Raw genomic sequence first — 16,413 nt, forward strand, 5'->3', positions numbered from 1 at the left:
CGCGGAGGTGGAGGAGGCGCGGACGGCAGAGGAGCGTGGTGGCGGAGCTGTGTGGCGGCCGAGGAGCGGAGGTGGTGGAGGAGCGTGGCAGCGGAGCTGTGTGGTAGCGGAGGAGCGTGGCGCCGAGGATGTTGGCGGCGCCCTTGGCCTCCCGGTTGTGGGCGAGCACCTTGGAGCCCTTGGACGCCGCCGCGTAGTTGTACTCCCCGCCGCTTGGCTCGAGCCGGTGGGCCGCCGCGCCGTCGGGGACGCAGCCGTTCTCGGCCTTGCCCTGCAGGATCCGGTTCTGGAACTCGTCGAGCTAATCGAGCGCCGCCTCCGCGGACGATTTGCCGCCGGTTGTGTTGTTGAACGGCTCCAGGCTCCGGTGGTCGGTTTCCTGCTGTGGCTCCGGGGGGTGCAACGATGGCTGGCATGTCGGCGCGGCCGCAGAGGCGTTATACTCAGTTGGGAAAATGTAGGCCTCCAGCGGCATTACCTTGCAGTAGTTTTCACGCATTCCGTCCTCGACGTCATCATAGAAATCTACAAAGAAGCGATCAATCAAACGCCAGGGTGACATGACATTGATCGATCCATGAGAGGAGGTGGATCGTTCGTGGGTACCTGAAGGGTCGGTCTGGCTGTGGAGGAACTGGGAGCAAAGGAGGAGGAGGAGGAGGAGGAGGCACCAGACGGAGAAGACGACAGAGAGGGACACCTCGCGGAGGCCGCCGTCCATGGACAGCGCATCGATCACCGGCGGGTCGCAGCCGCTGTTTCCTCCGCCACCTCCTTCTCTCCTCTTCTTGCTCATGCATGCACCTGCGCGCGCCTTCCTCCCTGTTGCTGTGCCAAAGCGCTAACCACGCCGCTGCACGCTCTCACCACAAACCTTGCCTCTGCCTCCGCCACAACTGACTCCGCCTCCACCTCCTCCGCTGCCTCCGCTCCTCCGCCGCCTCCGCTTCTCCGCCGCCACGCTCCTCCTCCACCTTCGCTCCTCCGCCGCCACACAGCTCCGCCGCCATGCTCCTCCGCCGTCCGCGCCGCCTCTGCCTCCGCGCCGACGTCAACGCCACCGTGCTCGCCTCACCTCGCCGACCGCCCATCCCCGCGCTCGTCCTCGCTGTGCGAGAGAAAAGAGTGAGAGAGAGAATAGGGAGAGAGTAAGAAGTGTATGGCATGTGGGTCTCATAATTTTTTAATTTAAAAAACGCTGACTGGACTGCCACGTGTACGCCACGTAGACCAAAACTACCGTGGATTGGGTCGAGGGGGGTAATTCGTCCGGTTTGCATAATTAGGGGTGAAGAATGTCCGGTTTAATGGTTTATGGGGTAATTCAGATGACTGCGATAGTTTGGGAGGGTAATTAGATGATCCTCCACCGTTTGCAAATACTTGTTGCCATCGGTTACCTAATAATTATTGTATCATGTTTTCGCTTTTTACTCTGGCCCTCTTGTAAGAACGGTCCGTGTTTTTCTCTCTCCTATAAATGAAATGGCAGACTTTTTGCCCGTTCAAAAGAAAGTTTCCATCTCTCATCGCCCCTCTACGGCTCTACTATCTATAGAGGACTCCAAAGAATATTCAGCGTGTTGACGAATGACGACGACTCAAGAAAAGATACAAGTATAACCAGCCAATACGTAATTTGATTGTTCAACCTGTGAAGATGTGGCAGAGCATTCAGATTATCAACTGCTCCCGAAAATATCACTACATTTCTACTTCTCTAGTACAAAATAATATTTAAATCTGTATTTGGAGGCGAAAGGGGTAAATCATCGATTTACCAGACATTCCAATGCCAAACTGTTACCAATGAACACCAAAATATGCAGAAGAGTACATCCAGTTAATTAACCCACTTGGTATAGTGTACATATCCAAATTATCCATCGATCTCTCTCTCTCTCTCTCTCTCTCACACACACACACACACAATTAATTAACCTTCTCTAAAAAGAAGAATTGAATAAGAAAGAATCAGGTTCTATAGTTATAGACTTTTGGCATCGATCGATCGAAGTGCAGGTTGGTAGGGGAAGGGGAACGACTTCTTCTTCTCCTCCTCCTCCTCCCTGAGCCGATTGATCGAGCTAGTGGAGCGCGTAGGTGGCGACGAGCGCGACGACCATGAGCGCGTAGGCGATCCCCCGGTCGACGGCCTGCCGGTCGATCACGATCATCCCCCGCCGCCCCGCCCCCGCCGCCGCCTTCTCCTCCCCCGCCGCGCCCGCCATGGAAGAGGCCATCTAGGCTCTAGCTAGCCACGATCTCGAGTCGCCGGAGAAAAAGAAAAAAGGAACAATCTGCGAGCAAAGCAAGCTACTGGAGACGGAGGCAGGAATGAACTGGGAATTGCTGATGATGCCATGGCGAGCTCGTGCTGATGTATATATAAGGACCGATGAGAAGGAAAAAGAAGAAGAGGAGGAGGAAGACTTGCACAAGGAAGGTCGTCAGCCGCCACGTTTGATTCGGAGGGGTCAGAGAACCTAGAAGAAGAAGAAGAAGAAGAGGCCATTAGTTAATAAGTTAATTTAATTCTGTGAGGTCATTTTCCTTCTAGAGAGGCGAAAGCTACTAGTGTAAACTGTAGCTTGCGTAGCCCGTGTCCGTGCGTGCGACGCGGACGCGAGGTCGGTTGACGTGGGAAAAACGTGAGAAATGACGCGGCTGATGCGAGGAAGACGCGCGGTTAGTTGCCGGCTTTGACCACTAGCCGGCCCGTCCGGGGGTGACGCCGCGTTGGCCGGCCAGCCGGGCCCAGCTGTCATAGATGGGCTGGCAGCCCAACGGACACCATGTATGGGCCGGGCTGTTTGGTGGCCCACGCCGTGGTGTACGGATTGTCTTTGGGAGCATTTTGCTATCGATCACTCGCGTGATTTTTTTTTTGCTAACATTTCACCTTTTATTCAGCTCATCTGCCGACCGGCACATCGGACACAAGCACATCGGCCGTTGTGTCCAGCTAGCCCAAGCGCGCACGATGATAGAGATTGGAGAAGCACGGTGACAAGTGGCCTCTGACCGGTGAGCCAACCGTCGACAGCACGGCCAACACTGATCGGTGAGCGACACCGTCCCTCTCGTCGTCGTGAAATATAAAATTATAGTCCTATATAACTAAAATTACATTTATAAATTTAGTTGATTTGATATGTAAATGCACTATAATTTTGATAAAAATAATGTGTAAGTAAATATATACTTATTATTTTCTATAAAATATAAAATTACAGTCATATATAACTAAAATTATATTTGTAAATTTAGTTGATTTGATATGTAAGTGCACTGTAATTTTGATAAAAATAATGTGTAAGTAAATATGTACTTAAAATATAAAATTACAGTCCTATATAACTAAAATTACATTTGTAAATTTAGTTGATTTAATATGTAAGTGCACTGTAATTTTGACAAAAATAATGTGTAAGTAAATATGTATTTATTATTTTTTTAAAATATAAAATTACGGTCCTATATAACTAAATTTACATGTGTATATTCAGTTGATATTACATGCAAGTGCATTGTAATTTTGGTAAAGATAGTATGTAAGTTAATATGTATTTGTTATTTTCTTTTGTAATCCGTTGGATGTAAATAAAGGGTAAAATAAATCTAAAAAATCACCCGACTTTTTATTAAAAATCACCTGATAAATGGATAGATGCTCCCGTCTTTAGGCTGCTGCAGCAGCAGAGGCCAGGGATCCAACTGAACACTTGAACAGAAACCGGGGCCTTTTGTTCCTCCTGTTCTTCCTAAGCCACTGCTGATGTTCTTCATGATCTCTGATTTTGTTTTATACTGTTCCTTGTAATTACTCACCCTATACTAAATAAACAAACCTAGTATGACATGTGACATATTCTGTTACTATGGATATAGACAGGTCATCTCACATACTTGATTTATTTATTTTAGAGCATGGAGTAATTCATAATCTTGGTTTCTCTCTCTTCCCAGTCTCCTATCTCTCTGGATCACTTCTTTTAGTATTTATTTAGGGGTGTTCTTAAGTAAATTACCTACTTCATGGAACCTTTGTTTTTCAGGTTTGTATCATGGACTTCATGGGAGCTGTTTCGTGTAACACGAAAAAAAAAACAGGTAGGGTAACGTACGGCTGGTTTAGCATGTTAGGGGTAGTAAACGGAAAACTCTCATTTCCTCAAGATTTTGATAATAATTGTAAACCGGTCTCACGATTTAAACATGGTGGTAGACTGGTAGTAGACTCATACTATAAGAGAACCAATCAAGTCTATGATAGTACTGTTTATCGTGACAAGAATTTTTTGGGTTGAAGGATGATTCACGTGTTCCTGAACCCTGAGGTAAACAAAAAATTTTCAACTTCTGAGGTAATTAAGGCAAGGACGTCAAAGCATCTTACAATCACTGGTGGTTATTCTTCCAAATCCGGGACTAATTATATATTCACCACAATGCAAAAAACTTTTGGGAACTATGGATAAGTAGTACTGGCGAGCATTTGACAACTCCAGATATGACCGTACGAAAATTCAGCTGAATGAACAACTACACCCAATAATATGAGGCTGTTTGTCAGCAGTCAAAAGCACATACGACTTTCGTCCATCCAAAATACTAATATCACAGATTTTCTTGATGTTGTGGTGGAGACTAATATAAGATTAATCGAGGCAGAAATGGCATTAGTCTACCTGTCTACGCTATGCCTTTCACTGTTGAACACGTTGCTTGAATTGAGAGGTTGCACTGGAAAAATAAAAACGGCTCTTGATCATAGCCATGGGTTATCTGAAAGTGTATATGATCAGGCCTGAACAGAACTTGCAATGGATGATCTTTTTTTTTTCTTCTGGATATTTGAATTGAGAGATATTATTCTTGCTATCTTCGACTATCTGCTGCTCAGAGCAAACAGTCAAACAGATGAAGTAGATTTGATCAAAGAATGAGGCAAAAAAGAAAACAAAACATAATTCAAGCAGAAAAGTAATATTAAAAGTATCATCAGTGTCCATACTGTTCATCTTCATCTTCATTTCGATCGATGGATTAGGACAGCATAATTCATTCCACAAATTTAATTTACATATCGAGAGCAAAGCAAAACGAGGTTCGAATTACCCGCCATCGACAGTTTTAAACCATCGACATCGATTAATAATTAATTAGCGCGCGAAACGCCAAAGCGCGCTAGCCCGGCGGATCGCCGGCCGCCGCCGGCGGCGGCGTAGCGGGCGGAGAAGGAGCGCGAGAGGTACTCCGGCTCGGGCTCCCCGCCGGCCGCGGCGGCGCCCTCGTCGAAGTTCTGCTCGTACTCGTCCTGCGCGTACTGCTCCCTCCTCCTCGCCGTCGACGACCCGCTCCGGCTCATCACCTTCCACCTCCTCCCCCTCACGATCCTCCTCCACAGCGCACGCAGGACACCCACGCCGCCGCCGGAATCGAAGTACTCCCCCTCCTCCTCCGCCTCGCCGCGGCGGTGGTGCACCGCCGCCGCCGCCGCCGCCTTATTCCCTCCCAAGCGAAGGACTCTTCTTGGCGCGTGGTGACCGCCGATGCCGACGCAGGGGGCGAAGGTGGCGACGACGGCGGCCGGGACGGAGCGCTGCCTCCGCAGCCGCCACGGGGGCGGCGCGTCGACGGCGGCGGCGACGACGACGGTGGTGGTGGTGGCCGCGCCGCCCGTCTCCGAGCGAACCGTCATACTAGTATTCAGCAACGCACGGCACGAGGAAGTAACGTAACGTACGTACACACGGGCGGCGGCGCGCGGCGAGGCGACACGGGAAGGGAGACGAGGAGCCGGCCGGGCTAACTCGATCTCGCGTTGGTGGCGGCGGCTTGCGATTATATGGAGGAGGAGACGGGGATGGATGGTTGGTGTTTGACGTACGTACGGCGCCGGTGGGGTTTAGTCGTTCGCGCTGCTGCTGCTGCGGTGGCTGGCGTGGCGTGGCGTGGCGCGCGACGGGTCAAGCGCGGGGTGCGGCCGTGCGGGAGGTCAGAGACTCAGAGGCGGGGGCGTATGATTTTTACATGGGTGACTCAATTTATACTATATTTTTAAATATTTTATTAAATATAATTAGAGAAAAATATAAATAGGTCGTAGTATATAGAAGTATAAATTGATTAAATAAGTTATTTTCTTTTCTTTTCACATACTTCCTCTGTCCTAAAATATACTACCTCCGTTTTTTAATAGATGACGCCGTTGACTTTTTCTCACATGTTTGACCATTCATCTTATTCAAAAAAATTATGTAATTATAATTTATTTTGTTATGAGTTGTTTTATTACTCATAGTACTTTAAGTGTGATTTATATCTTATACATTTGCATAAAATTTTTGAATAAGGCGAATGGTCAAACATGTGAGAAAAAGTTAACGGCGTAATCTATTAAAAAACGGAGGGAGTACTACCTAAGATATTAAGGATGGATGGGATACTTCCCAAGACTATGATTCTGAATAAACTCTTTACCCGATTCTTAGTCCTAGAAAGTGTTCAATCCGTATAAAATCTCTTATATTATGTATCCTATAAGGCTATGAGCCTATGATCACCTTTTAGGGCCTATTTAGTTTGACTAGATGTCGGAAGGGGTTTTCGGACACGAATAAAAAAATTAATTTCATAACTCGCTTAGAAACCACGAGACGAATCTTTTGAGCCTAATTAATCCGTCATTAGCACATGTCGGTTACTGTAGCACTTATGCCTAATCATGGACTAATTAGGCTCAAAAGATTCGTCTCGCGATTTCCCCCTAACTGTGCAATTAGTTTTTATTTTTATCTATATTTAATGCTCCGTGTCTAAAGATTTGATATGATGTTTTTGGGAAAAAGTTGTAAACTAAGGGCCCCTTTGAATCGCAGGGTAGAAAAAACGGAGGAATAGGAAAAATATAGGATTCTGACAGGAATTGAAGTGTAAAACAGATGATTGCAAAACATAGGAAAAATACAGGAATGGTCGTTTGATTGGAGCGCAAAAAAAACGCAGAAATCGGATGAGAGAGATAGACTTAAAGGAAATTTTCCATGAGGTTGGAGCTCATGCTAAATTTCCTCCAAAATTCACATGCAATATGCTATTCCATAGGAATTTTATAGGATTTGAAAAACTTCAATCCTTTGAATCAAAGGGCCAAATAGAAAATTTTCCTATAGGACTTAAATTCTATGAAATTTCTATATAAATCCTTTGATTTAAAGTACCCGAAACGGGTCCTTATATCGGCGTGGCGGTGGGTTTGGTCGTGGAGATGGTGCGAGAGGGAGAGAGAGAGAGAGAGGGAGAGAGAGAGAGAGAGAGAGGTGGGAGTGTGTTTCAGTGTTTGCTGGCGGCGCGGCGTTGGGCGTCATGTCCCGTCAGCCAGTCAAGCAGTGGGCACTTGTTTGGCTGCGTGTTCAGATTCTGTGGGTCGCACGCCTCTTTTGTTCTTCTAGAAGAAACGTCAGGCCTAATGGGAGTGCCTAGCAATCATTCGAATGATTTTTTCATTCATCTCACTCGGATTTTTCCACATATGGATGTGCGTCACGTTGCAGAGGGAAACGGGCTAGCTTAATCGTAACAACGGACTCAATCTAACAGTTATAAGTCCAAGGAGGTTTAATAAAAAAATAAAAATGTCATCAACATATGCATTAAAAAGTTACACTGTAATTTTAGTATAATTACATTGTAATTTCAGTAGTTATAGTGTAATTATGTAGTAATTACACTGTAATTAATTTGTAAGTAGTATATAAGTTTGTTCTTTGGACTCAAAAACAATATTGGTTCCTGCTCAGTTGGTAAAAGTCCTTTGTTCGGCAACAGGAGATCGTGCGGTCGACTCCTCGCTTAAACGTTTAACACGCACATTTTATTTTCCCACCCGTGTAAGCACGAATCTTGACGCAATCAAACGGTCCAAAAATCGAATGATATGTAACAAGAAATCTGTCGCAAGATTTATTTATAGCAAAACCGTTTCAGGAGTCCAATCATGGAACTGAGGGTGGTTCTCGTCGAGTGTTAATTAAGGAAATAAAAAGGGGAATGATAGAAAATGAAACTGAAACTCAAACAAATTTCGGCTTAATCTGTATAATTTTTTTCTCGAACACGTAAAAGAATTACACGTCAATATATTAAAAGAAAAGAATATTGTTACACAACACAATCAGTTATACCGAGTTATGTCAAGAAAGGAGGAAAACAAAAGACAAGGAAAAAAACTAGGTTACTATGACTTCAAATAGCGGGAAGGGGGCAGAGCTCAAATTTTTTTCTCCATCTCTATAATTACAGCTATATAAAATAATTTCTAATATATTATGTCGAAAGACTATCCTACTTTGGAACCGTTCGGTAAGTTTCCTAAACATGAAACCTTGGTATTAAGTGTTAACCCTCACATACGAAGTTTTGAGCTATTTTTGAATATTCTTAAAGTGTTTTATTTAAAATTTTACTAAAAAAAATATAAGTCATGTTTAAACTGTCTTTAGTGATAAATTAAGTCACAATAAAAAATATGAATCTTGTAATTTTTTTAGGATGAAAGTTAAGCAAATTCGGATAGTGATGATACCATATCATATACCATATTTTTTTAAGAGCATTAATTCATAGCGAATGTGGATGTTGCGGATGTGAATGCATAACAGATTGTTTTTTTATGTCAGTAATGTTGCAGAGTCAAAGCAGACTCCACTCAGAAACGAATCAAAATTGCTGGTATTGCGTATATATACAATCGATGCAACATTAAGTTAGCGATACAATGGACAAAAAACAATAATCAATCAACGGACCAACATAACAACTATTATCTCTCTCCTAAATATGAATAAGTCTATATAACCCCCGACCTATTACCAGGTGATTACTTAACCCCCTCACCTAACAAACCAGGTATTTAACTCCCTAACCTTTACTAAAACCGTTTAATTAACACCTTGCGGTGGTTTTGCACTCTTGTTTTGCTCGTGCTACTGAATTCTTGCACATGTATGCAATTCCGACTTCAATGGCAATGTTATGAACCATAAAAATGGTATAGATTTTCAATGTAAATAGAGGACCGGGTAGAGTAGAAGGCCTTGCCTGAGAAAATCAGGTGACAGTCACAGCATGCCTGTCAATCCATCTGTCTAACGTGGCATGCCAGCAAGGCAAAACTAGGGAGCAAAACCACCATAAGGGGTTAATTAAATGATTTTAGTAAGATTGGGGGTTAAATACCTGGCTTGTAAGGTGAGGGGGTTAAGTAATCTCCTGACAATAGGTTGGGGGTTATGTAGACTTATTCCGTCCTAAATATGACAACTTTTTGGTTATGTATATGGATATACGTTTGTCCAGACACAGCCAAAAATTTGATATTTTGGGATAGAGGTAGTATTTTCTTAAGTACTTAATATGAATCCATAATGTTTATACATAATAGATTAGTAAGATTTGAAAGTCAAAGCTGGCATTAACACGTTCAAGACAAGCACCCAATCAATCAACACAGGATAGCACACACATCCTAGGACACATAGCACGTCTAAATATGATGTCCATATATACTAATAAGTTACAAATATAAAACAACAATACATAGCAAAGGCTATAGTAGCGGTGGTTACAAGTGGTCATGAGATGAGATGGTGAGAATATCAGATTGAGGAGCCTGAGTTAACTCATGAATTAGGCCATTGAATGAGTCAACTCATGTTATATGGAACAAATAAAATGGTTACATGGGTTGACGATTTCAGATTACCCGATAAATAACCTACCGGATATTCAGATGAAAATATTGTATAATCCGCATCTGCTAGATTTTAGGATACCACATCCACACCATACTATATGAATCTATATCCATATTTATTGAATTTCTATAAACCTCTTCCATATCCTCATTTCACTTATACTTTTTTTGTTAAGACTAATCGTCGAACTTAATGTCGAAAAGCTCACATCGCTATATTTTAAAAAATGGGATAATAAAACCAAATAATTAGGACGTCGCAGGGTCCAATCAGATGTCAAGAACCGGGAAATTTCAACAAAGTTTAATCGAATTTATGGGTCTAAATTTGAATTTACCAAAAACATTCGAATTCTCCTCAAGATCAACCATAGAACCATTTCACGATTTTTGATCGTTTGTGTTTGTGTGTTGTGGTGGCAGGAAACCTCAAGAGATGGCGAAGACATGCAGCCTATCGTCATTTGCTCTGTCCTTCCATTGTATGACACGAATAAAACTTTTGCGCAACTAATCGCCCGTTAAGTAAGTCGATCGATCATCCTCTGTCATTCCAGTTGTATGACACGAAATCAAGAACTTGTCATCACCGCATAAACTTTCAGTACTAATGCTTACTCATGTCTTGCCGTGTCTCATTGACAGATCAAAATGAATTTGTACAACTTAAAGAACATTACAATTAAACGTGTACAAAAGAAACAAAAAAAAAAGCAGCAGGCAGCATTGCATCATCGGGCCACTGAATCACTCATCCGACAAGGTAGGTGACGACGAGAGCCACGATCATCAGAATGTACGCGATGCCCTGGTCGATCGTTTTACCTGAAAAAAACAACAACAACAACAAAAAAGAAAAAACAGAGCACATTCAGGTTCACCAAGTTCAGAAAAACAATGGAGAAGAAGAAATCGAGCAGCTAGCTGGCTATAGCTAGCTCTCTTGTTACCGTCGCTGGTCTGGGCCTCGAGGAGAGACGCCGCCGGCGAGCCCTGGCAGAGCAGCGGGTGGAGGAGGACGGCGAGGAGGACGTAGGTGAGGATCACGGCCTGCACCTTGATGGAACCCATGGCCATGGCTGGCTGGCTAGCTAGCTCAATCTGTCCAAGAACGGACGGTGAAGAGAAGATATATATATTTGCTGCTCAATTTCTTCTTGTTCTATGTAACTTTGCAAGAATGAACTGAACTGAACCGAGCTGAGCTATAAGCTGTTGCTGATACCAGTGTAAGAAATCTCGTCAGAATTTATAGTTAAACGGATGCAAGAACAGTAGGGGGGTGATTTCTGATTTGGGTTGTTTATTGCTGCCTGTTTTGATCAGTTCAAACGGTCCTGCTTCTACATGTTTTGAAGGTCTGATATTGGAGGCTGTATTCTATCATAAAACATAGGATATGATAGTGTTATGGAGTGGTACTAAGTTGAGGCGTTCCTCGGCGAGTCTTTTTTGTCTTGACTTTTGATTGGCAGTGGATAGTCACAGGGACATAAATGAGCACAAAAAGGGTTGAGAGGGTGAACATCTCAACATCTTCAGAAAACGATTAAGCCAGTGAGAGAAAAAAAAAGATAGTCACAGCGGGACAGAGGTGAATAGGTGATCATCTTCAGAAATGAGCACAGAAATATGGCTGACTAGGTGAACATCTTCAGAAAACGATTAAGCCAGTGATAAAAATGAAGGGAGGAACAAAATGCACCAGCCGGGAATCGAACCCGGGTCTGTACCGTGGCAGGGTACTATTCTACCACTAGACCACTGGTGCCTTATTGTTGCAAATAAATGGAAATAATGTATTATATGTATTTTCATATTTCCTTTAAATACACAGACCATTCGTACTCGAGCACGGGGTCCAGGACATAAGGCCCATAAACTTGGTTGCAGTCTTGCAGAATAGCCCGGTGTGCCCGCAGGCTGAAATTTGTGACATTCTGCCACGAAATGCTTAATCACTCAACATCACTAGTCTTCCTCACGATTCATAAAATGGTATGATCTCTGCATGTAATCTATGCAGGCGACGTGCGCGGTTGTAATGTTTTACAAAAGTCTGAACGCTGTTCAGTTTAATGATGCAATTCCTGCAGAAAATTGCAGGCGACAGCTCACCAGCAATCTCCAGCATGACCTGAACTTGAGCAAGGCGATGCGATCGTGCAAACAGTTCGTCAATCAATTCCACACCCCTCCCATCACCACACAAAGATATTAACAAACTCCCAAGCATTTATAACGCACTAATTGAACAATACACGAAGAACGTGGAGAGAAAGGGGAATGATCACTAAACTCTTCGTGGAGAGAAAGGGGAATGATCACTAAACTCTCGTATGGATGTCACTTCGTTTTTTCCATATAATTTAAATAGATATATAAAAAACCGTGAAGATAAAATTAATATGTGATATATCACCTCACAAAAATAGAAATTATGTTTTTAACTTGTACAAGTTGTAAAAAAAAACAAATTAAACATGGCTAGTATGCATGTATTCACAGTCATTATGTTTTTTTTTGAACGAGTTCTATTGACAGAGTAGGAAAAAATTACAAGATTACAATCCTGGAGGGTCATAACCAGGAAAAAGAAAAAATATACCACCACCCACACACCAGCAGCGCCAACACACATGACAGGAGAAGGTTAGCACCGGACCGGCCGTCGCTAAGCGTGACCGGCCGCCGCTAGACCAACAAAGGAACACAGACGAGATCGCCCTACAGCAAGGGGGTGCCAAAACGACGTCTTCAAGAAGCGACGCCACCGTCCGTTAGAGCTCAAAGGAGCCAAGACTGGACTTTCGCCCGGCAACTGCCCTTGAGGGGTGAGACAGCACGACAACGCCCTCAGGAGGGGGAAATAACCATCGTTGTCGGTCTGGCCAAGGCCGGGCTAGGTTTTCACCCGTCGCTCGCCACCTGCGAATCCACGGATGATGTACCGATGCTCCACCACCACTCAAACTCTGCCGACATGTGGGGCCCCTGCACCGACGCCCCCCGCCGGCCAACCTTCGTGCGCCGAAGACCGCGCCACACCCACCGGCAGCTCCACCACGCACCGAGGTCGCCTCTTCCACCGCCGGCCGCGCCTCTCGCGCCAAGCCGGCCTCCTCTACCGGACGCGCCTCTCGCGCCAATCCGGCCTCCCTCCATCGGCCACGCCTCTCACGCCAAGCCGGACTCCATCTCCGCCGCTCGCGCCTCTCGCGCCGAGCCGGCCTCTGCTGCCATCGGCTGCACCACTCTGCGTCAAGCTGGTCTCCGACCCCTCCTCCAAACGATGCTGCGCCGGTCCGATGTAGCCGTCTGCCATGTCCTCGGCAAGCCGTCCGAGGCCGCCATGCCTCCTCCCACCACCGTCACGGTCACCACCACCTCACCGTCGCCGCCGTCACCTCACACCTGACTCCTTCCCCGCCTCCACTGCCAACGTCGCCGCCGCCTCCTCAGTCACGGCCGCCGCAAGCCGGCCGCCGTCGCCGCTGCTGCTGTCACCAGCCACCGACGTCAGCAGCCGCCGTCGCAAAACCGCCGCCACCTCCAACGCAGCCGCCCCGATGCCGTCGCCATGCGGGGAGGGGGGGGGGGGGGGCAGATCGGCCTGCAGCACGCCTGGATCCGGCCGCCGTCGCTAGCCTCGCCGCCAGATCCACCCGCCGTCATCAGCCTCGCCGCCACCTCCATCCCCGCCGCTGGCGCCCCCTCACCATTCCCAACGCCGTCACCCCCGCCACCAGCCGCCACCAACTGCCGTCGCCAGCCCGCCATCTTCAATCCCCGCCGCCACCACCACCAACTGCCGCCGCCACCTCAGGCCGACCCTCCGCCGGCGGCCTCCCCGCCAGATCCGGCCGCGGCAGCCCGGATCTGGGTAGCCTTCGCTGTCTCGCGCGGGCCCCCACCGCCGACGGGAGAGGCAGACGAAGGCGACGAAGCCCCGCCGCCGCCGTTCTTGTGGCCGCGCGGCTTTGCCAGCGGCGGCGAGGCGGCAGAGAGAGGAAGGGGGGAGCGGCGATGCCGGCGGTTTCCGCCTCCCATGTCGCCCGTGAGGGAGGACGATGCGGGGGCAAGCAGACAATGTATGATATCTTACTAGAAATACAGTCATTATGTTTTTAACTTGTAGAAATTAAATTTAAATGTGTATGTTTGTGGATAATATATCACATACTAATCTATTTCATCAAATCTTTTACAACTATTTGATGTAATGAGAGGACATCACTCGAGAGGGATTAGAATAGTTTCCTGAAAGAAAGGGAGTCTATCTAATGGTCAAGAGGTGGAGGTTGACGATGATGGGAAGGACGATGATGACGACGAGCACAACACCGGCGAGGATGGCGATGCATGCCCACTTGCGGCTGCTCCGCTGGTACTCCCGCGCCGTCTCGAGCTCGACGGCGCCGCGGCGGACGAAGGAGTTGGCGCGCGCGACGTGGCTCTCGATGTCGTTGAGCTGGTGGCCCTGGGCCTCGACGAGCGCCGCCATGTCGAGGAACACCTGGTGGAGGTCGAGCAGGCCGCGCTCGATCTCCTTCACGGCGTCGTGCCGCTCCTGGATCTCGGAGATGGTGTCGAGCACCTGGCCGCGCCCTTGTTCCTGGATCGCCTTCTGCAGGAACGTCTCGCTCTCCCCCGACGAGATGAGGGCTTCCACCGTGCTCTCCTCGGCTTTCTCCCCCGTCACCGTGTAGTATCGCCGCGCCACCGTCTCCTTGTACTCCTCCGCCATCCGACTCCTCAGCCCCTGCACGTATTGCATTGTTTTTCATCGTTTTCTTATTGGTTTATCAGTTATCACGGTCAGGTTTAATGTTTCGGATATTAATTTCAATAATTTTAGAGATTATTGTCCTATAGTCCGCGATAGGACATTATGATCTCTGAAATATTTATTTTTTTAATCAAGCATTTTTGAAGTTCAACATAAATTTGTTAAAGCTTTAACTTGTTTGATTCCGAAATTTCCTCAATTTCTAAAATCTTTTCGATCGTCCCCCTTGTGAAAAGAAATGTGCAAACCAATATGGTGGAAACCTGATCGCAACAGCCACTATTAAAACTGATCGAAACCAATATTAAAACTGAAATTTGAAGTTGATTTTAGTTTTTTACATTGTAGTCTATTTTCCAGCATTAACTTTTAAACCACTAACAATACACTCAAAGATATAAAAGTTTTAGCCATAATTTTTAGCTGCTGTTTTTTTTCCTCACCTGGAAGTCGTCCATGAGGTCCTTGAGCTTGGTGCCGAGGCCGGAGACGATGGAGGAGCGGGTGCGGTCGGTGGAGGAGCCAGGGCCGCGGCCGGGGAGCTTGCGGCTGGCGGCGTTGGCGCGGTCGAGCGCCTGGAGCCTCCCCTTCACGGCCCTGGCGCGGCGGAGCACCTGCTCGACGTCGGCGTCCATGCGGGCGCGGAGCGACCTCACGGCGCGGGCGTCGTGCGCCGTCTTGCTCCCCTCGTGCGACGCCTGCAGCCGCCCGTGCAGCGCCTCCAGCCCCCGCATCTCCCCCTTCACGCCCTCCACCTCCTCGAAGAACTGCTCCAGGTTCGCGCCCTCGCCGCCGCCGCCGCCGCCGCCGCCGGACTCCATGTCGTCGAGCGCCGCCTGGTTCTTCAGGTCGGCGTACTTCTTGAACGACCCCGACGAGAAGAGGTCGTTCATCTTGGATAACCAATCCTTGATCGAGCAGGATGATGCCGAGCAGGATCGATTACGAACTAGACAATGGTCTGATCGATCAGCTGGGTTGGCCGGCGATGGTGAGAGAGCGAGCTTGGAGCAATTTTAATGGCGGGTGATGATCTGAAAGTGGCTAGCTAGCTTTGATCGCAGATCATAATTTCTTTTTTGTTGAGATTGTGATCGATCAATGCAGCGACTAAGATAGATTACGGGGATTTGACAGATGTTGGGAAGAATGGCTTAGGAAGAAGATTGAGAGGGAGGAAGGGTGCCAATTGGCAAGGCGAGAAGAAGAAGAGGCATATTAGAAAAGCTGGCATCCAACGAACGGAATATGGACGTGCAGTGGTTGAAGGGGTTCGTGCTTCTCGATCTCTGTCTCCATTTGTGTGTTGGGGTTGACTAGTGTACATAGATATGCAGAATATATGTGTGTGTTGTGGCCAGCACGCACGGCCCTCTCCCCCGCGCTATTTTTGGGCTTTGCCATATGCTTTTACATGGATGCATCATGGGAGACAATCAGTGGTTTAAAGACATTATTTTTTTGTCAATGGTTTAAAAGGCACTAATCTTTTCTGAACATCCTCTGAATGATTAAGAAGTTTACGATCATTGGAGAGGAAAACAATATAAGGTGCTAAGGTACACATTTTTTTTCATATATCTTTTTTCTGACTACATCAAAGACAGTAACACACACGGCTATGTACGCGCACCATTCTCGTATACCAACGCGTGCGCCCTTTAACGCATACTTAAAAAGACGAAGGTCAACGGCAATTTCATGTTCTCACTCAAATCCTATTAGAAATGTATATGTGCATGTGGGAGTACAAAACTCCTCTAGCGAGAAGGCAAGATACCCTCTCTTGAGAGTTCGGGTAGGGTGCGAGTTCAGAGCCCATGAGTATAGCGTGCGAAACAAAAGAACAAAATAGGGGATTTAT

General features: G+C 46.7%; 2 protein-coding genes and 1 non-coding gene across 3 annotated transcripts; all 3 read right to left on the reverse strand.

The window, feature by feature from the left end:
* Nucleotides 1–4,987: 4,987 nt before the first annotated feature.
* LOC4328696 (uncharacterized) lies at nt 4,988–5,818 on the reverse strand. The gene has a single exon (XM_015768739.3). It carries the CDS (start codon nt 5,702–5,704, stop codon nt 5,162–5,164), a length of 543 nt encoding a protein of 180 aa, XP_015624225.1. The 5' UTR covers nt 5,705–5,818; the 3' UTR covers nt 4,988–5,161.
* Nucleotides 5,819–11,460: 5,642 nt separating this feature from the next.
* TRNAG-GCC (transfer RNA glycine (anticodon GCC)) lies at nt 11,461–11,531 on the reverse strand. The gene has a single exon. It is a non-coding gene; the product is annotated as a tRNA-Gly (tRNA).
* A 2,347-nt stretch (nt 11,532–13,878) lies between these two features.
* Nucleotides 13,879–15,723, reverse strand: LOC9272269 (syntaxin-124). The gene is made up of 2 exons (XM_015768551.3): nt 14,993–15,723; nt 13,879–14,522 (listed from the first exon to the last, which is right to left on the reverse strand). Exons 1-2 carry the CDS (start codon nt 15,440–15,442, stop codon nt 14,037–14,039), a joined length of 936 nt encoding a protein of 311 aa, XP_015624037.1. The 5' UTR covers nt 15,443–15,723; the 3' UTR covers nt 13,879–14,036.
* Nucleotides 15,724–16,413: the final 690 nt, after the last annotated feature.

This window comes from Oryza sativa, chromosome 2 (genome assembly GCF_034140825.1).
Source record: "Oryza sativa Japonica Group chromosome 2, ASM3414082v1".
Classification (NCBI taxonomy): domain Eukaryota; kingdom Viridiplantae; phylum Streptophyta; class Magnoliopsida; order Poales; family Poaceae; genus Oryza; species Oryza sativa.

Coding starts and splice junctions, on each gene's coding strand:
- LOC4328696 (XM_015768739.3), bottom strand. CDS start 5,704: ATGACGGTTCGCTCGGAGACGGGCGGCGCGGCCACCACCACCACCGTC.
- LOC9272269 (XM_015768551.3), bottom strand. CDS start 15,442: ATGAACGACCTCTTCTCGTCGGGGTCGTTCAAGAAGTACGCCGACCTG. Junction 14,523..14,992: donor ACCTCATGGACGACTTCCAG/GTGAGGAAAAAA, acceptor CAATACGTGCAG/GGGCTGAGGAGTCGGATGGC.